Source organism: Ctenopharyngodon idella, chromosome 14, assembly GCF_019924925.1.
Source record: "Ctenopharyngodon idella isolate HZGC_01 chromosome 14, HZGC01, whole genome shotgun sequence".
Taxonomy (NCBI): Eukaryota; Metazoa; Chordata; class Actinopteri; order Cypriniformes; family Xenocyprididae; genus Ctenopharyngodon; species Ctenopharyngodon idella.
In genome coordinates this window covers 21,932,571-21,960,451 of record NC_067233.1, presented here as the reverse complement: position 1 = coordinate 21,960,451, position 27,881 = coordinate 21,932,571, and the positions used below count along the sequence as shown (strand labels likewise).

The window sequence follows — 27,881 nt, the reverse complement described above, 5'->3', positions numbered from 1 at the left end:
TACAGCATTATCTGAGGTAGATTTTTTTAATCTTTAAGAAAATGTTAATTACAATTGAATTTATTTAAAGAGAGAGACACAACTTGTTCAGTAAACCACTGTTTAGTAAAAAAGAAAAAAGAGAAGCAATTTTATGTTCAGTTTTCTCTCCCCTGCTGTACCGAACCGTCTGTTTGTGTACCGTTACACCCCTAGAGACTAAACATTTAAGTTTCCAAAAATGCAAAAAGTAATATTGTAGGTTTTGTTTTCAGTTCATAGTGCGTGGTACCTGATCACTCCATTGAGTCCGACGTCAGAATCTGAGCTGTTGAGCAACAGGACGTCCGTTCCGGTGGGCGCATCTTCAGGGATAGTCGTGTGGAAAGACATTGAGCTGAATGATGGAATATTATCATTCACATCACCGACCAGCACCATCACAGTACCAGAACCGCTTAGAGATGGTGATCCTACAAACACAAAGAGAAAAACATGTTTATCAATATAGCTGCGAGCAGCAATTATCAGGGTTCAACTGCTTTAAGGCCTTTAAGTACATGCGTAAAAAGGCATTATGTTTTAATTAGCAAACCTGTAACCATCTCAATCATAGATGGAAAAGACCATTTACAGCAAATACAGGCAATTTACCATAGGAAATATATAGTTTTTAAAGCTTTTTAACGGTTATCGAGGTTGAGCCAAAAACCTAGGACTAGTTCGCCAAAGTTGGTTTTTGAAATTATCTCCAATATTTAATGAACGATTCGATGGACAGCGGCGGTCCTAGAGGCAAAGTTGCTCAGAATGAGGAGTTCTAACATGTGGTACGGATTTCGTGGGCATGTGTGAAAAATCGCGTGATACACAATCCTTTATGCATGTGAAAAACATGAATGCGCCCCCCTGTGGCCGATTTCTTTTTAATTCTCACAGGCCTGTAGGGCCGTGAGTCAAACTGGTTCAGCAAGTTTTGTTTTGATCTCAAACTGCTCAAACTTCATTGGTCGATGGTGGCTATGTTTTTTTGAGATACGTTAAAGTTTTTTTCATGTTATAGCACCACCAAGTGGCCAGTCGCCATGTCCTTTTTTTTTTTGAGTCTTGGTGACGTTGTACGGTTTGGTCACTTTTACAGGAGAATGCTGATTCTTGGAAATTTTAACAATTACAATAGGGTTTCAGAGCTACGTGTTTGAACCCCTAAATATATATGTGTGTGTTGCACACATCTTCTATAACTTAACTCCAGAGTCCAAAATTAAAACTCATCAGGTGCCAACTGTGAAAAAAGTAAATAAAACAGCATTATACACCAGTTGGCTGGTAACTTTTTTCGAAGCTGCAACATATCATGCCAAGGAAAGATTTAAATAAATTAAGAAATGAATTAACTGTATTGTATAAATTAAAATGCAGTTTCATGACTGTTAAGAAATGCTTAAGAGCAGATCTGAATCTCTGGCTTTTGGCAGGTGTGACCAGTCGAGTTTGGACCCTGCTTAACTCGTTAAACACAGATGGTTTGATATTCTAGCAGCACAGATTAACTTCTCAATCCAAAACATCTCTGTTCAAATCCTGAGCTGTAGTGGGTGCCATCTGTCTGCTCTCCTCTACAGCGCTAATCTCTGACTCACCGCGTGGCCAAACTCTCTGGAATGTTTAAATATATCTGGATCGTTGCAGGGGGCGGCACGGTTTACAGATGCAATCCTGCTGTTTAAAACAGTGAGGCACACGGCAGAAAGACTGCTACTTTCAGCGAAAATCAAGCCTGTGTGCCTGCGGGCCGGTGACGAGAAACAGCCCGATGAGTCTGAGGGGATCGTGCTAAATGAATAGCAGATGAGGAGAAGCACAAGTGATTCAAACATCTGCCCCCTCACGCTGCGATTAAAATGCATTTGCTCCATGCATAAATTCAGCCCCTGATAACATCATGCGCGTACAGCGCGGCAACGACACACAGAAAATCCTGCTCATAAAAACAAAAGGCAGAGAGAGAAGAAAAATGGCCGATTGCAGCCGAACATTTTCCCCTCGTCTGCAACCAATCTGAGGCCTTTTTTTCAGAGCGTGTTGTTCCTGAAGGCCTCTGCTGCTCCAGCAGATTAGTGTAACTAATAACACATGCTAATAAGCTGCTAGCACACGCTTTAATCGCCTCATCCTCACTGCGAAGACAAAGAGATTAGCATGGTGTCAGATTAGCATTTATCTGATGAGCACAAAGAAACGTGTGTGTGTGTGTGTGTGTTTCTCATTCAGAGAGACGTTCAGACTTGAAACACTGTGACCCGTGTCTGATGAAGATGCTGAGAGAACGTCTGCTGTCTCACACAGTTTAAGAACAAAACAATCCTATTTAAAGGTGCACACACACACGCGCACACACACACACACACTTAGCTATCTATGTTGGGACATCCCATTGACTTATATTGTTTTTATATATGGATAGTCATAAATACTATAAATGTAACCCACACCCTTTCTGAAAACTTTATGCATTTTTAAAGTTTTAAAAAAACCTTTATTCACTTTATTTTTATTAAGTTTATTTATTTATTTATTTATTTTTTTTTTTTTCAAATGAGGACGTCCCCAAAAGGAGGTTTCCAGCTAACAGAGAACGTTCTCAGAACTTTTTCACTAATGTTTTTGCAATGTTCTCTGAAAGTTATGAACAAAATGTACAAAAACATTATTTTTTCATGGAACATTTTTTCTGAAATGTTTTAGTTGGACGTTCATCTAACATTTTTTAAATGTTACTATTTGTTTCAGAACATTTAGAGAACGTTAAAAAGTAACGTTCACATAATATTTGAAGAATGATAAAATGAAATGTTCCCCTAATGTTCATATAACCCGAAAAAAAATTGCAAAAAACACACTAATTAGTTTGATATTTATGCTGTGAATGCAAAAAACATTGCACACTGTATTAAAATGATGAATAATAATGAATGGTGGTGTGCAATTAAACAATGACTATTTTTGGTGCAAGAAACCTTGACAAACATTACAAATGGAAAAGAATAAAACTGCAAAGTAAAGAATAAAGAAGCCACTTTGCTTTTGAACTTAAAAACAGTCTTAAGTAATAAAACATGTGAGACGCAGCGGTCAAAGATTCCGTCTGACACGTGTACATGACACATGATGGGTTTATTGATTACTCATATTGATTGAGTGTGTTTTGAAGAATCAGCCGCTGACTCAGACACACACACACACACACACACACACACACACAGGTGTGTGTGAACGTGACAGGTGTCATTACTCATAACTCAGGTGGATTATCAGACGTCTGATCCACTTAATGTGATCAGTTCAGATCTGCTCATCATATCTGTGTTCCAGCACAACACAATCTCTCCTCATCTGTCTCAGGTTTAATACGTCCAACTGCATGACAAATTATTTGTTTTGCCAAGCCGTTTATACCTGTGTCATGAACAAATACAGCAAAGTGACATATTTTCAGTATCAACTACACTCTGAGTCTGAAAATAGGGCCTAATAATGTACCATGTTAATATAAAGAAGTTTTCCATATTGATTTTCACAGGTGTTTTACCTGTATTTTGAAAAATGCATTACATTGTGTTTTAGGGTTAAAGGAAATTAACTGGTAATCTACTGGTAATTTTTGGCAATTTTTTTGTCTTTGTTTTGTCTGAAAGCAGTGCAGCTTTTACACATTTAATACAGTTTAACACAGAAATGCATCACATTATGAACTGTTTAAGAGTGTATCAGATCTCTAACAAAAAGATGTTCTAAGAATGTGCCTATTCAGTTATGAAAATGTTATTTATGAAGTTTTCAGAGCGTTCAAAACATCCAGTTTTTTAAAAATGTTTCAAAAATGTTTTTTCTTGGTTATGTGAACATTATAGAAAATATAGAAAATATTTATTGGAATGTTCAATTGTATCATTTTGCAAATATTATCAGAACGTTACATTTGAATTTTCTCTGAACATTCTGAAACAACATTTAAAAAACATTAGACTAACGTCCAACTAAAATGTTTGTTATTGTACTAATGTTTTGAGAACATTATTAAAAACCAGATAACTTTAAATGAACGTTCTATTAACGTTACTGGAAGAATGTTCGTTCATAACTTTGAGAGAACCTTGCAAGAACGTTCTGAGAACGTTCCTTGTTAGCTGGATCATGCCCTGAAGTATTTATGAAAACCTAAATAAGGTAATATTTCATATCTTATGGTTCTAGAAGTTTTTCACAGCGTTTCTGAGAGAAAGTTCTGCACTGAGAACTGCACAGCACTGTTGATTTAGTTTGATTATAGTTTTATTAATATTTTGAATTAGCTTTTGTTTTTAGTTTTCATGCTAATTTTAGTTTAAGTTTTAGTAATTTCATTATGTGCTTTTGTCATTTTATTAGTTTTTTACATTGCTTTTTAGGTTTTGTTTCAGTTTTATTTATTTCCATTTAATATTTTAGTGCTTCATCTTAAACTTATTTCAGTTCATTGCCAAGGCAGCATTTCTAATTTTTGTATGCAAGTGTTTTAACTAATATTTATGTTTTATTTCACCTTAATTTAAATGAACAGAAATGTTTTAATAGTTCTAGTCTCAGTTAACAATAATAATCCTGCAGCACAGAAACTATAAAGCAATAAACTATGAAATTATAAAGAACATCAGGCCGAAATCAGCACTTCCTCATCATTGTTTCAGGGTCTACTCCTGTTCTCCAGGATTCTGCTGGACGGGATCCAGGCACTTCCACTTTGACTACAGGAAGTGACATCATTACCTGTTTACGAGCACGACATTGGGTGAGTGTTCGGAGGAGACCTGCATATGAACCACAGACCCAATGAATGTGAACCCAACATGAAAAAAACTAAAATGTGCACATATTAATGATCATTAATGATGAAAAACTGACCTTCAGCTCTCAAACACTCACACACACACACACTCACTCACTCACTCACTCACACACACACACACACACACACACACACACACACACACACACACACACACACACACACACACACACACACACACACACACACACACACAGAATGATTAGCCAGTAAACATGATCAGCAGCGTGTCAGTGGTGATCTGCTGTCGTTGAGTCATGAGCAGATGTGTTTGTGTCTGTGTATTTGGCTCAGATCAGTTTCTCTGTTTCTATTGATTTCTTTGTGTCAGATTTACTGCGGTTACAGGAAAACTGATGAATCCAATTAAACACATGAAAGACACAGAAAATGAGTGAATCTCGTGACCTGAACATGTGCGGTTCATGTTTCACCATAACATCGACAAGAATTATGAGATATTCTTTATTATTTATAGCTTTTTATATCGTTTTAATTTTATATTTCCTATTACTGTAATTCGAAAAAAAATACTTTGATTCTGTTTGTAATCATCAGTTTCAATGATTATTTTCTCTTTTTTCCAAATCACAGTAAAAATATTACTGTAATACATTTTTAATGTAAATCAATTATAATGTGAAGACAACAAACTATCATCATATTTACAATTTAAATCTTTGTTTAGTTTTTCTTGTAGTTCAGTAATGAGAATTTCTGCAGGGTAAATGGAAATAATCTCACAATGTAAAAATCTAAAAACAGTCAGAAAACTTCATTTTCGTTATGCAAAATATAGTTTACTATTTTTTTCTTTTGATTTTGAGGTGAAAAGTGACCAAGACAGAGTCACATAATCAAAGGCACAGACGAGTCACATCAGGTCATTTTCACTTGTTTCCAAAGCTGTCCTCGTCTGACTTCAGATTAGATTATAAACCGAAGGAGTGTGTGTGTGTGTGTGTGTGTGTGTGTGTGTGTGTGTGTGTGTTTCAATGACAGAAGCACAATGCTGTATTCATGAAGCTATCTATGATGATAAAACACCTCACTGAAGTCAGAAACAGATGAATGATTCACACTGATTCTCTCTGTGATGATCACAAACATGCAGATTCACTTTAAGAACACATTCAAGAGTTATTATCGTTAACTAAAACCAAAACTAAAACCATTTTTATGAAGATTATTATTTTTGTGTAGTTTACGTTGGAGTACTAAAATAACTAAAAAAACTTAAAACCTACATATTTAAAAACAAACTATTAAAAATGACAAACACGCAACAAAATTACTAAAACGTTAACTAAAAATAAAATGAAAACTTCAAATACAAATTCAAAATATCATCAAAAACTATAATAGTATATCAATGATTCATACATGCACACAAAAGATAATGAGTTGACAACAAGTTCATTTCAATGAATCAGTTCAAATGAATCAAATTGAATACTTCACAGTGAACTGACTCCTTTAGGCCATTATGATTTCGCATTAGCAGGTTTAGTGGCTGTAATCATGAAATCATGAGTGTTCAGTGCTCATGTCACTCAAAGATCAGCCCTGGAGACTCGTTTCAGACTCCTTAGCTGGATAAGAAGTAAACGAAGCATCTGACTGCGGTAAATGTGCTCCATCTGTCCTGATTTCCCGCTCTGTAAGTCATTCAAGCGTGTGCTGCATGTTAATTCGGCTGTAAGCTCAAGACAAACTCTGTCTCGCACAAACATATGGAGCCACGTAAGCCGCTTATGAGCCACTTTAATACTGACCTGCTGCATGTGTGTGTGTGTGTGTGTGTGTGTGTATCATATCAGTGTACATGATGACACAACATTGAATTTATATGAAGTTAATTATAATTACCACAGATTTATTTCTACAGTCTGTAGATATATCTGTATTTTTTTATGAAATAAATTTGTGTCTTGCCAAAAAAGGACACCTAATAACCAAATGATATAAGGAGTCCATTTAATTCATAAATTTATGCACACCACACCACAGCACAAAAAAAATACAGAACAAAACTTTTGAGAATTCGGTGTACAGTATGTGTACAGCGCAACAGTAAAGAGCTTGTTTAGACCTTGTTTACATTTAAGACATCTCAAGCTGCAATACTGAACAGGACCACATAATGCCAAACAAACAAACCTTAACCAACTGCTGACTGCATTTAACTACTAAAGTACGATCCATTCAGAATTACTAAACACAGCAACATACACATAACAAATCAAAACATTATCCTGAATGTAGTGAAATGTGTCTGTGCATAAATACAGTGTGCGATCACGGTTTGTTTGCGCATCAATATAACGGACTCATGCATGCTTACTGTACGACTCCTGTACGTCACCCGCAATCGTCTATACCTTGATCACAATCCTCATCCATCAAAACTTTACTAGCGAGACGCTGGTTTGCTTTATCCAGCCGAGAATTGTAGTTTGCATATCATCTGGCCATACAGCGGTGGGATGTTTTGACATTAGTGATGAGTCGATCATGAACAATTCGTTCATTTTGAATATGACTCGGGAACAACAAGTTGAATCAGAGAGTGATTCGTTCGTTTGGTGTTGACCGCTCATGCAAAACATCCTATAGGTTCTGTACAGAACACAGAAATGATTAGTTTACCTCTCGAGTCTTCAGGTCTGAGTCGTTCGTTCTTTTGTCACATGTTTTTTTTTAAAGGGGACCTATAATGCCTTATTCACAAGATGTAATATAAGTCTCTGGTGTCTCCAGAATGTGTCTGTGAAGTTTCAGCTCAAAATACCCCACAGATCATTTATTATAGCTTGTCAAATTTGCTCCTATTTGGGTGTGAGCAAAAACACGCCGTCCCTTTAAATGCAAATGAGCTGCTGCTCCCGCCCCCTTTCCAGAAGAGGGCGGAGCTTTAACAGCTTGCGCTTTGTTTGCTCAACAACAACAAAGCTGGAGAATCTCACGCAGCCAAAATGAGGATTGTCAGTAACGGTGTTCAGCCTTACGTTGTTGTCACTATCACAGGAAGAAGCTCGTTGTAGTTCCTACCAGCCGTTTGTTGTAGTCCTTAAACAGAGAATTCTTTAAAAGAAAATATCTCCCTTTGCATTGAACTTTGAGTGTCGTAACTTTTCAGATGTTGTTTATGCTCAAACAGCAACATTACACACTAACTAAAGTTAAAAAAGAGAAATCATAATCAACCACCGCTTTAACTCTTACAGTTACATGACGAGTTTCTGGTCTCAAATTGTAGCTTTGTTTTTTCTTACCACTTATAATTTTTTGAATTTCTTTCATGATGGTTCTTTTCCATAACATTGAATGTGGGAATAAAGAGTTGGTAATACTTTAAACTTCATCAGTATGATGGGGAAAAATCACTTTGACAAAGCAAAGATACCTACATATAACAACATACAGTTATGTGACAAAAGAACGACCGACTTGAACCCCGAAGACTGGGGATGTCACGGGATGAACGAACGACTCGGATCGGGAGGTGAGGTAAACTGAATGCATAGCCTGAAGACCCAGCTAAGCAATGAATTAATCGTTTCTTTTGAAAAGGCTGATTTCACATTGTAGCGTTGACTGTGATGACGCATGTTTAGTCATGTGACACATATTGTCCCGATAGATATCTATGGTTAAAGCCTGCTAATCACTTTCACAGTGTTGCTAAAGATAAATGTTACTTTGTACAATCTTCATATTACATTCCTGCAAAGATGATTCTGTCAAAAACAACGATTGTGTTCTAGACCAAACATGGAGCAGTGACTGACCTGACGCACCAGTAAGTGGTGAGATATTTTGCTAATAAAATGATGATGCAAGTGAAAAATGCTAATGTGGATGGAGAGTGTTTTAAAACATTCTGAAGCGTTTTCAAATGTTTCCTGTAAGCACTGGAAAACTCACAGGCTCTGGAGGATGAATGAATGGGAGGGTAAATTATTTACTCTCCTTCACCCACAGAAAGAGAGACGCAGTCAATAAAACTCCAGTGAACACTGGCAAATGAGATGTTTGTGCGAGTGAAGATCTGTTGCCCTGTTACTGCAACGCTCAGTGTTTTATTAAGTGTGTGTTTGGAGAGGCTTCACGGAGGACAAACACTCTCCGGCTGCGTCCCGAACCTGACCAACGCTTCCTTCTCCTGCAGCGCTGCGTCCGCTCTACAGATGAGCCAAAGTGTTTATAATCAATCAGTCAATCACATTTACTTCTATTGCACATCTACTAACACACACACACACACACACACAGTATATGATGGTTATCTGTAACACTCTGGATCAACAGATGTTATGGAGTCTGTAAGCAGCTTTAAGCTGTCTTAGTTAACCAACTAAGTCACTGACTTAGTTTCGGACACAGTCACCATCTCAAAGTGATTTTGATTCCACACATCTGTAAACTGCATTAAAGCCATCCATCTCAACACTTAATTAATACAGATCTGCATGTTTGAAAAGGAAAAGTACCAAATGAAAAATGGATCCAATTAAATTTTAAATTGTTTCCACTTCCTCAGATGAGGTGCGGCCAGACGTAACTTTCACCTTTTCCATTTTTTGATGGTCATCTCAGAATAATAAACACTTAAAAAACACTCTCAGTTACACCGGAACAGCAGCGCTGCTATACAGTATATATGTCATGTCTATGTCATATTTTACCTCAAAATTACAGTATAGTTCATTAAACACTAAACACTATAAACATCAGCTAAAAAACACCAGCTGATAAAAAGTCATTGCAAAAATACCTCGGAAAACAAGTTATTTCTGGGAATATCGTGATTGTTTTAAAAGTAATTGAAGGTTCCAGATATGTTTTGAGGCTGCGGTATATTGTGTGTTGGACCACAAAAAGGCTGACGCATTCATGGCTCTTCACATTTAAATGAAAGATATGACCGCCAAGGGTTTTTATGCGGTCCGAGGACAGACTAAACGTGAGAACGAGAGCCGGAGGAAGGGAAGCTTTGGGAAATAAAAGAGTGTTCAACATCATTCACACACACTGTTTGGTCACATTTATTAAAGGGCCACAAATCCCTTAGAATGAGCCTATAGAACACACACACACACACACACACACACACACATCCTATAGCGCTGCTCTGTTTGCCCTGTAACTTCTCAGCGCTCAGAAGATAAAGAATGTTAATGACTCGGTCCATTTAAAGACTCTGGGCTTTCTTGTCTCTTTCTGGCACTGAATCCGGTTTTAAACGCTTCCAGAACCCAAACTCAAACCTGTCCATCTGTCCGTCAAACCGTCTAATGAGTTCATTTGTGTAGGTTGTTTTTCATTTAGCAGAGATGTTTGTCTCGATAAAAATTGATTGTTGCAATTAGCTATCATAACTTAAGTAACTTTAGACTCAGAATAACTTTCCTGGATTTAACTTGAGAACTCAAATATCCAAGTTCTCAGATAACAGGGAACGTTCTGTCAAGGTTCTCTCAAAGTTATGAACAAACATTCTTTCAGTAACGTTAATAGAACGTTCGTTCAAAGTTATTTGGTCTTTAATAATGTTCTCAAAACATTAGCACAAAAACATTATTTATACACCGTTCACGGAATGTTTTGTTTTCTAAAATGTTTTAGCCGGACATTCGTCTAACAAATTTTAAATGTTACTAATTGTTTCGGAATGTTCAGAAAACATTCAAAAGTAACGTTCCCATAATGTTTGGAGAATTATAAAATGGAATGTTCATGTAACATTAAAAAAAGTAAACATTTAAAAAACATATGCATATAAATATTGTTTCAAGAACTTTTTAAGTTGAAACAACTATTTTTAGTGTGCAAAAAAAAAAGTACAACCAGTGATATTTTAGTATAAAGATTTTATTAATTGTTTTTATTTTTATATTATGCATTTTTCTTTTAATTTTTGTTAAAAGTTTGTCATATTTAAATAATTCTATATAGTATTTATTAATTTTTATTTTATTTTTACTTTCAGTTATTTTAGTTCACCAGGTTAAACTAAATGAAAATTAGAAATTATTTTTTTATTTTTTTATTTTTTATTTTTTTTATTTTATTATTTCAGTTAACGTTCATTTTATTTCAAGTAACAAAAATATTCTGGTTTTAGTTAACTATAATAACCCTGAGTACAACCAATATAACACAGATGTAAGAGAACGTGTCGTGAATACAAGTATTATTTGAAAACAAGACAAAATAAGAAGCCTTCATTTAGTTTATCAGGAAGATTTAAGTTGTTTCAAGAATATTAGTGCTGGAAAACAAGACAAAGATGAATTTTCTGCGGTGTGCCGTTAAACTAGTAAATCTCTCTGAGTTGAGATTTTACCGTGGTGAATCAGGGCCAAACTAAGATCACCTCAGATGAACTGCTGTAGACCTCGAGTCTCAGAAAAACACCCAAAACAATGTGCTGGAGTCGCTCTGCTGTTCCCCTCGTCCCGCTTGCTTTGGGCTTTTATTTCTGGAATGTTCACGTGTGTGTGTGTGTGTGTGTGTGTGTGTGTGTGTCTGTGTTTGTAGTTGTAAATTGGTGGTTTGGACAGAATCAGTGGTGTATTCACTGCAATAAATGCTGTTCTTCCTCAGTGTTTCTGTCTTGTTTTCCAGCACAAATATCCAAACATTCTTAAATCAAGATACATTTACTGGAGAAGCAAAATGACTGAAGATATAAATATCTTAAGTCCAGTAAATGTATCTTGATTGTTTAGATCTTTGTACTAGAAAACAAGACAAAAAGTCAGAGGAAGTGCATTTTTGCAGTGTAAAGATCATATCATCCGGTGTTTAGATTGCAGATTGGTGTTAATCTCAGTTTACTGAGCGCTTTTAATCTAAAACTAACTAACAGAAGCGTCTGAAACTGTTATCGCTCAAATGTTATAACTCTAAATGGAGTTATGTCTACAAATGAGTGAGAGACAGAGCTCACGAGACATTGTTGAAATATCCAGAGGAGATTCACATGAGATCACTGGAGCAAAAGTCTCATCGCTCTCATCTCAGAGAAACAACTGAGATATTAAAGAGATCTCATGTGACTTTTTTCTTTCCTATGGGTGGACTCTCTCTCTCTCTCTCTCTCTCTCTCTCTCTCTCTGTTATCTGCCAAGCAGTCCATGTTTTTCCTCATAAATTCTGCCAACATCTTTCCTCGGCGCACAGAATAAGCCCTCGATTCTCTCTCTCTCTCTCTCTTGTAAAGCACCTTTTTACTGCTGGCCTCTCCGCCACACTCCGCAGAAAAACACACATTTCCAAATAATGACTCCGGCCTGCCAAGATCTCTCCAGTGAGCTGCCAGCTTTCCTTCAGAGAGAGAGGGAGAGAGAGAGAGATCATATGGAAAGATATTGTGGAGATTTCTAGGGACAAAGAAAAGCGAGAGGTTAAAGGTCGAGACTGTAGAGCCCGAATAATTCAGTAAAGCTGAAGGAATGTGGAGAGATCCGTACGAGTTCAGCTGAGGATCAATAAACTGTGTTACAGAAACACACTGACACTATCGGATGAGACGAAAACTTCAACTCAGTAATGACTCTATTGTCTTTTACAGCAGATTTTGTCTTTGTCTCAGATTTGATGAAGTTTGCATCTGTTATTTTGTGAATCTGCTTTGAAAAAATGTAAAGCGCTATTAAACCTGACTTGACCTGTAATGGAAGTAAAACTGAACATGACATGACCATGACAGCAAGTATGACTTCAAAAGTCAAAATTATGAGATTAAAAATTCTAAATACTGACTTAAAAAGCTGAAATTATGATATACTAAATCAAAATTATGACTTAAAAAGTAAAAATTATGACACTAAATCGGAACTATGAGATTAAAAAGACATAATTATGACATAAAAAGTTTAAATTATGACAAGAAGTCAGAATTGTGACATAAAAAGTCAAAATTATTCAAAATTATGACCAAAAACTTGAAATTATGACATACTAAATCAGAACTATGACATTAAAAAGACATAATTATGACGTAAAAAGTCAAAATTATTGGAAATTATGACCAAAACATTGAAATTATGACATACTAAATAGAAACTACGAGATTAAAAAGTCAAAATTATGACATAAAAAGTAAAAACGTTTTTCGAAATTATGACCAAAAAGTTGAAATTATGACATACTAAATTGGAACTTTAAATTATAAAGTCATAATTATGACGTAACAAGTCAAAATTATTCAAAATTATGAACTAAAAATGTGAAATTATGACATACTAAATCAGAACTATGAGATTATAAAGTCAAAATTATGACATAAAAAGTCAAAATTATGACCATCGGAATTATATCTTAAAAAGTCACAATTATGGCATGCTAAATTGAAACTATGAGATTAAAAAGTCATAATTTTGGTTGACATAATTTCAACTTTTTATGTTGTAATTATGACTTAAAAAATTCAAAATTATGACATACTAAATCGAAATTATGAGATTAAAAAGACAATTACGACATAAAAAGTTGAAATTCTGATGGTCAGAATTGTGAAAAAAATTCAAAATTATGAGAAAATTATGACATCAATTTGATCTTTTTATCTCATAAATCTCATATATTTTTAAGTCATAATTAAGATTTAGTATGCCATAATTGTAACTGCTGTCATAATTTTGACTTTTACAGTCATAATTTTGACTTCATCTCATAATGTGTGTCATAATCTTATCTCATAATTATGACTTTTAAAGTCAGAATTTCACCTTTTCATCTCATAATTATGACTTGGTATCTAATACTTTTGACTTTTTATGTCAAAATTATGATTTACCAGAGCATGTTTTTCTTCTTATGTGGCGGAAATGGGCTTCCATAGAAAAACGATCATGAAAAATAACGAATATCAGAAATAATGTCTTCCTCTGCCGGCCGTCTGGTGAACGTGTCAATGGGGTTTGAGGTGATCTGAATCACAAATCCACTGGAAACCCAGGAATGGGAAAATCATTGAGATGGTCCAGGAAAGCTCAGTCGGAGCGTTTCAGACGCTCTCCATATTTCACTATCAGGACACAATGGGCTCTTTCTACCACATTTAGGGAGTTTGTTTCTGCTTCAGAGTGTTGGAGGAAAGTTTTGAGCTTTTTGGCAGAAAGCAGTGCAAACAGAGACAAACACGAATAAACATTTGCAGCATTAATCACGTTTTGTTTGTGATAAACATACGCAGTGAAAAAAATGGGTGCAGGATTTACTTTGAAACAAATTCACTCCGAAACTGCTAATAAATTTCACAAATAACTGCAAAGTAATTGCAAGAAACACACTGAATGAAATTTTGAAGTAGAAAGACTGAACTGGTATTTTTCTTGTAAAACGTACTCCAATAATCGTTGTTTTATTTACATTCATATTGTTTTTTAGTTCATATTTTACAATGTATGCTGCTGTCTCAGATCTGAACAATCATTGCAAAACGGCTCTTAAAACCAGCCTAAACTGGTTCACTGCTCTTCTAATCCAGTCAGGCTGGTTTTAGAGGGGATTTGAGCCTTTTTCAGACCAGTTTAAAGGGGTTTAAGCTGGTTTTCCAGCAGGGAAAGAGTCTCACTAATGAGTCTGTAATAGTGCAAAAGAGCCTGATCACGTTTAAACCCAGTGCGCAAACTTCAGCAGATTTACTACCAAAATCAGTGTAGAAAATGTAAAAAACGTCTGTAGATAGTGTCTGGGCCAAAACATCAGTCATAGTTTGACTTTCTCTCTGCGCTCGAGAGTTGTTTCCGGTTCTTGGCAGATACGGACACTATTTATTGTCAAAAGTTCTCGCCGATGTCCAGAGCAAATCCCTGCCATTACAGCAGGTCACGTGACCTCACAGGAATGAACGAGAGGCACCAGTCGGCCGAGACGGGTTAACCAAAGACCAGAGAACTGGAGTTAACCAGAACACACACACACACATTCTTCACAGCAGCTCCAGATTAACTAAAGGGGAAATATTTACTACAAGTAAGTTACTTTATATGAGTTTTATTTCAGTCCTTCTCAGAGTCGCATTTCATCTAAAACCAAGGCCGAAATAAGACATGTTTTGTAGCACATAAAGGCTCCGTCCACATTCATCTGGATAAATTTGAAAACTCATCTTTTTCTCTACATTTCGGCCTTCTGTTCACACTAAGACACGCTTTTATTCAGCAAAAACTCTCTCCCAGTCAGGATAAATTTGAAAACTGTGCTGTAGTTTGAACTGTGAAAACTGAGGTATTCGTTTGTATGTTTATATGTGTGTTTGTATGTTATGTGACGCATATTGAATCGATAGATATCTATGGTTATACCAAAATTATTGTGCATGGCAAAAAAAATGATGTTCTTCCTCAGTATTTTTGTCTTGTTTTTCAGCACAAATATATAAACATTCTTAAATCGAGATACATTTACTGGAGAAGCAAAATGACTGAAGATATTAAGTGTTGTTTACCTAAAAAACTGATTAAAATGAAGTGAGTTTGAGCTTAAAACAAGAACAAATATCTGCCAATGGAGTCAGAAAAATCATCTTAATTCAAAGAGAAATATTCCCCATAAGGCAGATATTTGTTGCACATTCCTGCAAAGATGACAGAAAATTTACTTACAATTACTGTCCTGCATCAAAACTTGAGGGTGATTGTGTTTTAAGGTCAAATCACACTGTATCGTTGGTGCCGATAGCCTAGTGGGCAGCACCGACATATAGCACAGTTGCGTTTCGGGCGTCCCGAGTTCATGTACCGGCTCGTGGACTTTTCCCAATCCCACCCCCCCCTCTCTCCAACTTCGCATCCTGTCAACTTACTGTCCTCTCATAATAAAGGAAAAAAACACCAAAAATATTGATCGACGGACAATCACCAGATTTCAGTACATCACTTCTCAGACACTCCACCACCCTATAAATGCCGAATAAACATGTACAAATGGCGAAAACGAGTGCCGACCAGTGGCAGGGGAACACGCTGATCTGACAAAACCCAACGAAATGTCTGTTGCCGTCAAAATTTTCCCTTTAGACCAGAACATGGAAGAGCGATGTGGAATGCGACCTGAGCGCTGGATATATATTTTCTTACCTGCGTCGTGAGCCGTGATGACCAGTGTGTATTTGTCCTGAGTTTCCCGGTCCAGCGTTTGGATCAGGTTCAGCTGCCCGCCGGATGTGAGGCTGAACGATCCCGCTTCATTCCCGCTGGTGAGGGTGTAGCTGATCTGACCATTAGCGCCCAGGTCATCGTCACGGGCAACGACCTGCCGGACACAAGAGTTTTTAAAACCTGAGCAAATACATAAAATCTCAAAACAAATAAATCATTCAACGAGCAAAACAAGATTAAAATACTGTTTATTATACGTTTTATTTAATATATAAATGCAAATTTGAATTTACCTGCAACCAATTACACAATTGAATAGATGGACTACAAAAACATGATTTCAAATATTGTATAAATCCAGAATGATCAATAAAAAAAACACCAGTTACCATTAAACATAACAAACAAACTCTGAATCTGGATCCAAAAGTCATATCAAAGTTATTACATTTCGATGAAAGATTCATTTTTTGTCTTTAGCAATTTGCTTTTAAAGAAGCAAAAAGAGTCAATTCTGACCCTTTTCACACTGATTTACGTTCTCATTCTGTCTTCTGAGGTTCTGCCTCCGTCTCTGAGTTAGTGTTGGTTTGCGTGAGCGGCTGAACCGCTGGCACACCTGACTCCAGCTCATTTCCCCTCTCAGGTGAGGTTTGTTTGGACTCGGACATTCGAGACCACCCTCATTATGTCATTTAGCCGTGGCGTTCTGCAGTCACCCTACAGTGGGAGCCGGAGCCGAATCCACGCCCTGCATTTATCATTCCAGCGATGTCAAACACTTCGAGTCACATTTCCAAATAAGAGTGCGCTTTGTGTTGGAAATCTGCTCGTGCATTTCTGCATGTTAAAGCTAATTCATAAATGATGGAGAACCAAAGCCGCCCGCTCTAATGAGATGAACTAATGCTGCCTTTATGTGCAGCATTAGTTCATTATGTGCATTATGTGCCCACTTTTGAAATCATAATTACGTGTTCGTCACTTTCAAGTCAATTTGAGGTTTATTCTTGCCTATTTCTTGGGGAAATCTTATTAAAGCCTGAATATATTTAAAATATTGTCCCATTTGTTGACAAAGATATAATAAATCCTGCTTTCGCTGTGTAAAATACATGCAATATGCATCAAATGTTTATTTATATATGTAAATATACATGACTGTAATGGTCAAGAGGAAACAATGTAGATGTGGGGAAAATTAATCAAACTTAGCCTGAACAACTCGGAAACTAAAAATAATCTCTGAGTTTCCCAGTTGTAAATATGACTTGAGAGGCTGTTCAAGTCCAATTTCCCACTAGGAAACTCATATTTATGTTAATTCTGATAGCACATGAAGGCCCTGTGAAATCTGTTTTATTTTATCCCACATTCCATTTAATTTTTTAATAAAAGGGCTCAAAGAAATTTTTTATTAAATTCTGGGTTGTCTGTTTTATTTTTCTGGATTTAAGTATTAATGCAAATGTTTTTATCAAAAACAGTGAGTTTGTGTGTGTTTCTGCCGATAGTTTTCTGATCTTTTATTTTGGCGTGTTATAGTGAAGAGCTGTGAGTTTGTGTGTGTTTCTGCCGAAAGTTTTCTGAACTTTTATTTTGGCGTGTTGTCGTGAAGAGCCGTGATTTTGTGTGTTTTTGCCGAAGTTTTCTGAACTTTTATTTTGGCGTGTTATAGTGAAGAGCTGTGAGTGTGTGTGTGTTTCTGCTGATAGTTTTCTGAACTTTTATTTTGGCGTGTTGTGGTTAAGTGCCGTCATTTTGTGTGTTTCTGCTGATAGTTTTCTGAACTCTTATTTTGGCGTGTTGCAGTGAAGAGCTTTGCATATGCCCTACTCAAAGTCTGCATAAATGTCGTGTACTTGCCTGTAAGATGTTCTTGGGCAGGTTTCCTAAGTTCTCCTCTACGCTGACGGTGTATGGCGAGAGCTCGAACACAGGCGAACAGTCGTTCACGTCCAAAAGCACGATGTTAACGGTGGTGCGATCCACACGCGGGCTGCTGCCGCGATCCGCAGCCTGAACGGCCAGAGAATAAGAAGATCGCGTCTCCCGATCCAGGAGCTTCGCCACCGAAATAACTCCCGTCACCGAGTCGATCCGGAAATCTGAGTTCAAGTTCCCGCTGGCGATGGAAAACCGAATCTGCCCGTTGGTTCCCTCGTCCGCGTCGCTGGCGAAAACCTGCAGGACGTCGGTTCCGGTGAGCGTGTTCTCCTCGATCTCGATGTCGTAGATGTTCTGGGAGAAGCTGGGCGTGTTGTCGTTCACGTCCAGCACGATCATAGTGACCTCCATGGTGGACGAAAGAGGCGGTTCACCTTTATCGGTGGCCACGATTGTCAGAGAGTAATTCGCCATCTCCTCGCGGTCCAGTTCGCCCACCAGAATCACGCCGCCGTCGATGTTCCCGATGCTGAACTTGTTTCCGAACGGCCCTTTGAGGGAATATTCCACATAGCTGTTCGGCCCGCTGTCGGCGTCCGTGGCCAGCGCCGTGAACACCACCGTATCCACAGGCGTGTTCTCCTGAATGTACGCCGTCGTCTGCGATGTGAAGGTGGGCGGGCAGTCGTTGACGTCCAGCAGAATGATTGACACCTGGGCGGTGCTGGTGAAGCGGGTCATGGGAGGCGGAGCCAAGTCGTTAACGGTGATGACCAGGTTGTAGAAAGACTGCGTCTCGCGGTCCAAGGCTTTCTTGGTCTGTAAGACGCCCGTGTTGGTGATGGTGAACTGGGACTGCGGGTCACCTGACGCTATAGTGTAATGCAGCTCCGCATTCGGCCCTGAAAAACACCACAAATAGCATTAAATTAATAATGGGTTACACCTCTGCTGTAATTAATTGTTGTACAAAACATGAACATTGTTTAAAAACATTGTAACAATCTTAAATCATTTTAATCTAATTATAAAATTAATATTTTAAACAATATTTGTGTGTAATATGCATGTTTATGAGCAGGGTTTCCTTAACTGGGGTTTGTGAGGTTATTGAAAAGTGAATAATTAATTAAATAATAAAAATACAAATAATTTTAAACAAAAACAAACAAAATAAAACACTTATTTAAAAAAAAGATTAAAGATTTTATTTGTTAATCTGCATTTCATGTGACCATCGGGGTGTAATCATTAAATAAAATTATATTTATAGGTAATAGAAATAAAGCTGAATTAAAATATAATTTATAAATATTACATTAAAAACTAAAACTAAATAAAACTTTGCAACTAACTAAAATAAATTATTAACTAGAAATAAATAAAAACTAATATAAAAATAAATTAAACCTAAATATTAATATTAACATAAATATTAAATATTAAAAATATTAATATTAAAAATAAATACTTAGGTCGATGAAAAGTGAATAATTTATTAAATCATAAAAATGCAAAATTAAAATAAATAATTTTAAACAAAAACAAATCAAAATAAAACAAATTACATGATTACAGATTTTATTTGTTAACCTGCATGTCATGTGACCATTGGGGTTATTATCATTAAATAAAATTCATAAAAACATTTTTGTTAATTGAAATAAAGCTGAATTAAACTAAAATATAAATATTACATGAAAACTAAAACTAAATAAAACTTTCCAACTAACTAAAATAAATGACTAACTGAATATTAATGTTAATGAAAAGTGAATAATTAAACCATAAAAACGCAAATTAAAATAAATAATTTTAAACAGAAACAATCAACATACAACACTTTTTAAAAAAAGATTACAGATGGTCATGTGACCATCGGGATTGCTATCATTAAATAAAATTATTAAAAACATGTTTGTTAATTGAAGTAAAGCTGAATTAAAATAAAAAAAATAAATAAATAAAATAAAAAAAACTTTGAAACTAACTAAAATAAATTACCAACTGGAAATAAATAAAAACTAAAATAAAAATATAATTCAACCTAAATATTAATATTAACCTAAATATAAATATTAAATATTAAAAATATTAATATAATATTATATATTATAAATACTTAGAAATATTTAAAACAAATAATAATAATGACAAAAACATATAAGAAAATTACAAAAAAATGTAACTAAAAATAAAAATATAAAAAATAAACATTCATTCAAAATATTAATAAAAACTATAACAGTATATAAAAAATACTAAAATAACAGGGAATAGTCATCAGAGAACCCTGAACATGCGAATGTTAAAATTTTAAAATATATTCACTTAAAAATGTTTGGGAATCCTTATATTTGAGGATTGTGTTGTGATTTCAGCAGCGTTTTAACACTGAACTCTATCTGTCTCTATTGTAAGCAGAGTCTCGTGCACTTCACATGAGGAGCACTAACTGTGTCGCACGTGGAGCTGCTGCCCGTGTAGGGCATCCAGAGCTTCAGACAGACAACAATACAGCACACAATAATCCATAACAGCTTCTTATCTGAACATGTAAAGCACATAGAGTTATTAAATGGACGTAAAACAGCACAGACCACAGAGTGTGTACAAGAAATATATTGTGTGTGTTTCGCAGGTTTGGCCGTCATCCACTCGCAATGAATGTGTTATTGTCCAGACGTGCTGAAGCAGCTATAACTCTCCAGTACAGTGAGCGTGTGATATGGATCTGCAGATTTAATCTGCTCAGTTCAGAGTAAATGAGCTCTAATTGAGCGTCCGTAATGCCGTTCAGACGGCCGCTCATGTGGAACGCCGTGGCACCTTCCCACACTGGGCCTGTTTACAAAACACCCCGACCTAAACGCTGTCCGAGGTCAGAGGTCATGGGTCAGGAAGTGCCAACAATGATGTCTCGGACTCGTATGCGACAGAAATCCAGCGAGAGGAGGAAAAGCTACAGACACAAATGTAGGTCAGATTAACCACATTAGAGTCTGAGACACGAGACGCGGCGCTCGGCTTTCCTCAATCTACACTCAAACAATCTCTCCAAACCTTCCAGAAACACGCGCGGCTCATAATTCACCCTGAAACAGGCAAACACGGCTTTTCTATTCATTTGAACATGAGCCAGACATGATTTTGTGAGATTCAGCCAAACATCAGTGTGCTAAACTAGCATGGGTGTATAATATTTCAGAAAAACAATTTATGCTATAATAATATTAGTATTTGTCAACGATCTAACACTGAAATATGATATTAAATGAATAAAGTTAATTTACTCTTGTAGAAAACAACATAAATATCATTTAAAAACATCAAAGAACTTGCTAAATGATGATTATAAATAATTGTTTATATATTTCATTCAGTTCAGAATCATATTTTATGCTATATATTGAGTACTTTTCACTAATCTTACACTGAAATATGATATTAAATGAGTAAACATAATTTACTGTTGCAGAAAACAACATTAAATATCATTAAAAACATCCAAAAATTGGCAAAATGTAGAAAATTCCAATTATAAATAATCATTTATAGATTATATTCAGTACAGAAAAGTATTTTATGCTGAGTATTTGTGAGCATTTTTACACTAAAAATTGTTATTAAATTAATAAAAGGGAATTTAGTGCTGTAGAAAACAACATAAAAATCATTTTAAAAACATCAAAAAAGTGGCAAAATGTATAAAATGATGATTACAAGTAATCGTATATATTTCATTCAAAACAGAATCGTATTTTAAACTAATTATGAAAAATCGAAAGGCAAACAACAAACTAAGTTAACTAATCAATTTGAATTGAGGTAAAAAACAGAATTACAATTTGAATTTAAGGACATAGAGTTAAAATGAATCAAAATTCATAAAACATTCGTATATGTATTAATTTGTTTTATGAATTTCGATTTCTATGTCCTTAAATTCAAATATTTTATAAATACAAACAAAAAGTATGAAAATAATTTTAATATAATTCAAAATTATTTTAAATAAATATTTGTGTGTAATATATGATGTATTTTGATGTTAATTAGAGCAGGGTTTCAAAAACTGGGTTTTGCGAGTTGAAAACTAATAATTAATTAAATTATAAAAATGTAAAATAAAATAATACTGTGAACAGGTTATTGAAATATTAACATATCAGGGGTTCTTCAAGTAAATATTTTAACTCAAAGGGGTTTGGCTGACAACAAACTTAAGTATTGTTTTATAAAGACCATAAACACATTTATAATATCTTCAGAGGAGCAACAGCACACTGGGTAAGTTTTATGGCGAATTAAACGTATGCAAACAGATGTCAGCATTCTTACGCTGACATACGATACGAACGGAGGACACTTCTGTTAGCGTCTCCATCTGTCGGGTGCACTTGAACTCATACCGTCATCGGCGTCTCTGGCGCTCACGGTGAGGACGGCTGTTCCTGGACTCAGGCTCTCCAGGACGGAGCTGCTGTACATGGAGCTGTTGAAGACGGGCGGGTTATCGTTGACGTCCAGCAGGTTAAAGTAGACCCGTACGGAACTGGACAGACCGCCTCCGTCCCGAGCCTGGACCGTCAGGATGTAATACTGCTGAGACTCGTAGTCCAGCGGACGGGTGACGTTGAACACCCCGGTGACAGGGTTCAGGAGGAAGGTGGCGTCCTCGTCATCCTCCTCGACAGAGTACGTGATCTCACCGTTCACGCCCGAGTCGGAGTCACTGGCCAGAATCGCCGCCACAATAGAACCTCAATGAAAAAACACAACAGAAAATACATGATGCTGAACTGAAAGAGAGTCAGTTCTTTAGACTGTTGTAGAATGATTGACAGCGACTTCTGCACTCATGTCGTACCTGGATTCATGTCCTCTGGGATGTCGAAGGAGTACACGGAGCGGGAGAACTTCGGCGGGTGATCGTTGACGTCGCTGACGGTGATGTTGACCCGTACGTCGGAGGACTGCTGGCCGTCGTCCGCCCGCACCAGGAGAGAATACTTCGACCTCCGCTCTCTGTCCAGACGCTTGGTGGCGATCAGCTCGCCGGATTCGGGATCGATGCGGAAGCTGTCGTCCGCTCCGCTGATGATGGCGTAGGTCACCAGAGCGTTCGCACCCTGAACAAAACCACACACACTTTAATCAATCATGCTCCGGTTTATAAACACCCACTTCACTTCAGCAATGTGATTTATGAGTGAAACTAAATACACAGAAAGAAATAATGTAGGGGGCGGGACTTGATTTTATCCACTGGCATTTGATTGGCTCATCAATATTATCACCTGCTTATGCCGATTTGATCACAAGCAGAAATGCCACACTGCAATAAATGATGTTCTTCCTCCTCAATAAAAATAAAATAGTAAAAATAGGTAAAAAAAAATGTAGAAGAACAAAAATTACTAACTGGAAATAAATACAAACTAAACAATGAAGTAAAACTAACATAAAAATAAATTTATATATATATATATATATTGCAAATTAATCACACATCAAATCTGGCTGAGAAATTACTCCCAAAAAGATAATTTAAAGTCATTATTGTGTTAAATGAGAAAAGCAACAAATAGACATTACAAAAAAGCTTTAGACATGAATATTTAACCAACCTACCCACGTAGGTTTGTAACTAATTTGCATAATGCCAGCCTGTGGTCTTCATTGGCTGAATAGCGTCTGCTTTGCCCCGCCCTCAAACACTGTAGTTGTATCTGAGACTGAATTGGTATTAGATATATTTACAGACCAAAACAGTTTGGTGACCAACATTCTTCAAAATATCTTCTTTTATGTTCCGCAAAAGAAATAAAGTCATAAATGTTTGAAACAACATGAGGGTGAGTAAATGTAAATAAACAGAATTTTCATTTTTGGGCAAACTATCCCCAAAATATGATATTTTTTTAAATGAAATGATACTCTAAATAAGAAACTAAAACTGCCAGTAGGTGGTGGTAAATGTCTTAATGAGTAAGTCATTGAATCATTCATTCATTCGATTCATTCAGGAATGAAGTAAATGGCTCTCTTTATGAATGAGTCATTGAATCATTGGTTCATCCGATTGATTCGCTCAAAACGCAGATTCTTTCAGTAACGAAGCACCGCTGTGTGTTACTCGGAGACGCACAACTGTTCTGCTTTATAGGAAATATTTTCATGGGCAAAATTGAACAGAAGCAGACAATATTGTGTCTAAAATATAACGCAATATTAACTTCTTATTTATTGAACTGTTGTAAATCAATATTACATTTGCACTCGTGCTATTCGGGACAACAACAGCACTCGTGTGATATTGCTAAACTATATCATGATGTAAATATGAGACAAAAACTCATATTTGCTCTGATATCTTGAATTTTAGGGTCATTCGAACTCATTCTATAGACTTCATCACGCAGTGAGTTGTTGCTCTGCTTCATGTTCGTCACCATCAACTGTGTGAAATGTGAGATGAACTACGCAGGTCTGGGGCGGTGCATTAATAATTTTGACGTGTTATTTTTTCCCATAGCTAATTAATTAAGTAAACGTGTTAAATTGACAGCCCTAATATATATATATATATATATATACACATACTGTATATAGTAAAAGTAGTAACAGTATATATAGAAGATGTGTGTATGCATCACGTCACACATTCAGAGCTGAACTTCAGATTGCAGTGGCACCAATTAGTGAGAGTGCAAAGTATTTCATTTCCACACTGGCGTTGAGTTTCCTGGAGGTCAGATCTGCAGTCTGCAGCTGACAGCGGAGAAACACAAACCCAACACACAGAGAGAGAGAGAGAGAGAGAGAGACGGGACGAGAGACAGACAGCTCCAGCAGTGGTGCTCCGCGGGCCTTTGAACTGCGTGGATATACGGTTCCTCTGTAAATTCAGCTAATAGATCCCCTGATACCTGCGGTGAACACAGCCGCTAAACATCTGATACTGCGCACCGATCCAACGTGGCACATGAATAACGCTGGTGACAGATTGTGACGTCCCCATTCCAGCAGAAGACAATATGAGTTCAGACAGACACGTTAAAGAAGAGACGCTACACCACATCAAAGAGCAGAAGATCAGAAAGTCTCCGCTGGCGAAAACAACAGTGTATGATGGCTAAAATACACCACTGAAAAGGCTTGCAATTAAACATGTTAACAAATCATTTTACTTCCATTTTACATTGTGGACATTCATCAACCAACTTTTAAACACTAGTAAACGTGTGATTCTTCTCCTTCGCTATTCATATACACTCATCCATTAAAAAGCGAACATGTTTTTCACAGGTTTTGTAAGATTCAGATGCCCTGAATACTGCAGCGTTCTCTTAACAACTCTCTCTCTCTGTCTCATAAGTCTGCTGGAAAGAAGAAAGCAGAGAGGAAGAGTAAAAAACAAGTGAATATGATTCTTCAGCTCCTGCTGCCATTGATCAGTGCAGCAGATCTCTGGATTTCCCATCAGCCACCTGGGCCGCCCCCCTCTTCCGGCCGGCGGCCAGTTAACGCTGTGACGGGCTTCGAGCGCTCGAGGAAGAGGGAGCGACGAGCGGACCAACGGGATGGACGGGACATACGGAAACTCGCTCAAAAGATGGAAAGGGAATGTTCTGAGACGCTCATTTGCTCTGACTAGGATTATTATCGTTCACTTCAAGTTTTGTTACTTGAAGTACAATAAACATTGAAACACTTTACAATAAAGTCTCATTTGTTTACATAAACTAACAATGATCAATATATATTTACAGTATTTATTAACTTTTGTTAATGTTAGTTACTAAACGTGTTCATGTTAGTTCACACCGCATAACTAATGCTAACAGATGTAAAATTGGATCTTAAAATGTATTAGTAAATCTTTAAATTAACTAAGATTAATAAATGCTGTAGAACTATTGTTCATTGTTAGTTTATGTTAACTAATGTAATTAACTCATGTTAACAATCGAAACATATATATATATATATATATATATATATACATACCAGTAACATTACTATTTGTAATGTTTTTGAACAAAGTCTCTTATGCTCATTAAGGCTGCATTTATTTCATAATAAATACAGAAAAAACAATAATATTTTGAAATATTATTACAATTTAAAATGATGGTTTTCTATTTTAATATGCTTTAAAATATAATTTATTCCTGTGATCAAAGCTGAATTTTCAGCATCATTACTGCAGTCTTCAGTGTCACATGATCCTTCAGAAATCATTCTGATATGATGATTTGATACTCAGTTATTATCAATGTTGGAAACAGTTGTGTTGCTTAATATTTTTTTGGAACCTGTGATACTTTTTTCAGGATTCATTGATGAATAAAAGGTTAAAAAGAACAGCATTTATTCAAAATATGAATTTTTTCTAACAATATAATCTTTACTATCACTTTTTATCAATTTAACACATCCGTGCTGAATAAAAGTATTCATTTCTTTCAAAAAAAAAAAAAGAAAGAAAAAAAATGACTGACCCCAAACTTTTGAACGGTAGTGTATATTGTTACAAAATATTTCTATTTTAAATAAATGCTGATATTTTTAAACTTTTTATTCATCAAAGAATCCTGAAAAAGTATCACAGGTTATAAAATAATATTAAGCAGCACAACTGTTTCCAACATTGATAATAAATCAGCATATTAGAATGATTTCTGAAGGATCATGTGACACTGAAGACTGCAGTAATGATGCTGAAAATTCAGCTTTGATCACAGAAATAAATTATATTTTAAAGTATATTAAAATAGAAAACTATCATTTTAAATTGTAATAATATTTCACAATATTATTGTTTTTTTCTGTATTTATTATGAAATAAATGCAGCCTTAATGAGCATAAGAGACTTTGTTCAAAAACATTAAAAACAGTAATGTTTCCAAACTTTTGACTGGTAGTGTATATATATATAAAAAATTACAAAAACACAATACTAAAACTTTCATTGAAATGAAAATGGAAAATAAAATGAAACAAAATTAAATATAAATATTAGATGAAAAAATAAACGTAACAAAAATAAGAATTAAATTAAGTTTTAACTGAAGCACTAAAATTACTAACGGGAAATAAATAAAAACTACAACTGAAATAATAATAAAATAAACCTAAATACTAATATTTAAAAAAAACGAATTGAATTTAAACTAATAGAAAAATAAGAATTCATTCAAAATATTAACTAACTATAAAACTATAATAGTATATTAATGATACTAAATAATGCTGGACTGAGACAGAAAGACCGTATGGACGTTTAAATTAGTCAGATGATGTGAACTTTATGATCACGTTCTTCATTATTACACTGTAATTGTTTTCTGGATGTTTTAACAGCTGTTTATGAATGTTTAAATGTAATATTGTTTATCTATGGCAACCACAGAACACTCTGCATAGCAACCACACTGACTAATGTATGCGTGACAGAAACTGATCCAGGTTCAGGCTCGAGCGTCTTCATCACACGTACGGCTTCATCTGCGCCAGATCCGGCGCTCCAGCTCAGCTTGAGCTTTGGGCACACAGAGCCGGACAGGAATAACCCTGGACGGGATTCAGACATGCTGTTAGTGGCCGACTCTGAAACGAATGACTTTTGGAGCCCAAAAATCCCATAATTCCTGACCATTGTGCCAAGGTTGTCATTTGAAAAAAATGCTGGAAACAACCAAGAGGAGAGAAAAAATCACAGATGAGATCTCAGCTCTTTCTCCTACACCAGAAGGAAAATACGTTATATTGTAATAATTAAATAAGTTCATAGTGTAATGTAAACTGACAAATTAATGAAATTAAGTGCCCCTATTATGCTTTTTCCTGCTGAACCTACATAGGTTTGTAACTAATTTGCATAATGCCAGCCTCTGGTCTTCATTGGCTGAACAGCATCTGCTTTGCCCCGCCCTCAAACACTGTAGTTGTATCTGAGAGTTGTAAATTCAGATATGATAATGAGCGTTTGGTTTCTGACCAATCA

The 27,881-nt window shown here is 35.8% G+C and overlaps 1 protein-coding gene across 1 annotated transcript in view; it reads right to left on the bottom strand.

Annotated features, from left to right (window-relative positions):
* LOC127494195 (protocadherin Fat 4) overlaps positions 1-27,881 on the bottom strand; it is a 93,053-nt gene that overhangs the window by 20,731 nt on the left and 44,441 nt on the right. The window contains exons 3-7 of the mRNA XM_051859906.1: positions 22,739-23,000; positions 22,281-22,631; positions 17,848-18,770; positions 15,961-16,135; positions 272-452 (exon numbers count right to left, since the gene is read on the bottom strand). Of these exons, the coding sequence (XP_051715866.1) occupies positions 272-452; positions 15,961-16,135; positions 17,848-18,770; positions 22,281-22,631; positions 22,739-23,000 (1,892 nt within the window). The remainder of the gene's footprint in view (positions 1-271; positions 453-15,960; positions 16,136-17,847; positions 18,771-22,280; positions 22,632-22,738; positions 23,001-27,881) is intronic.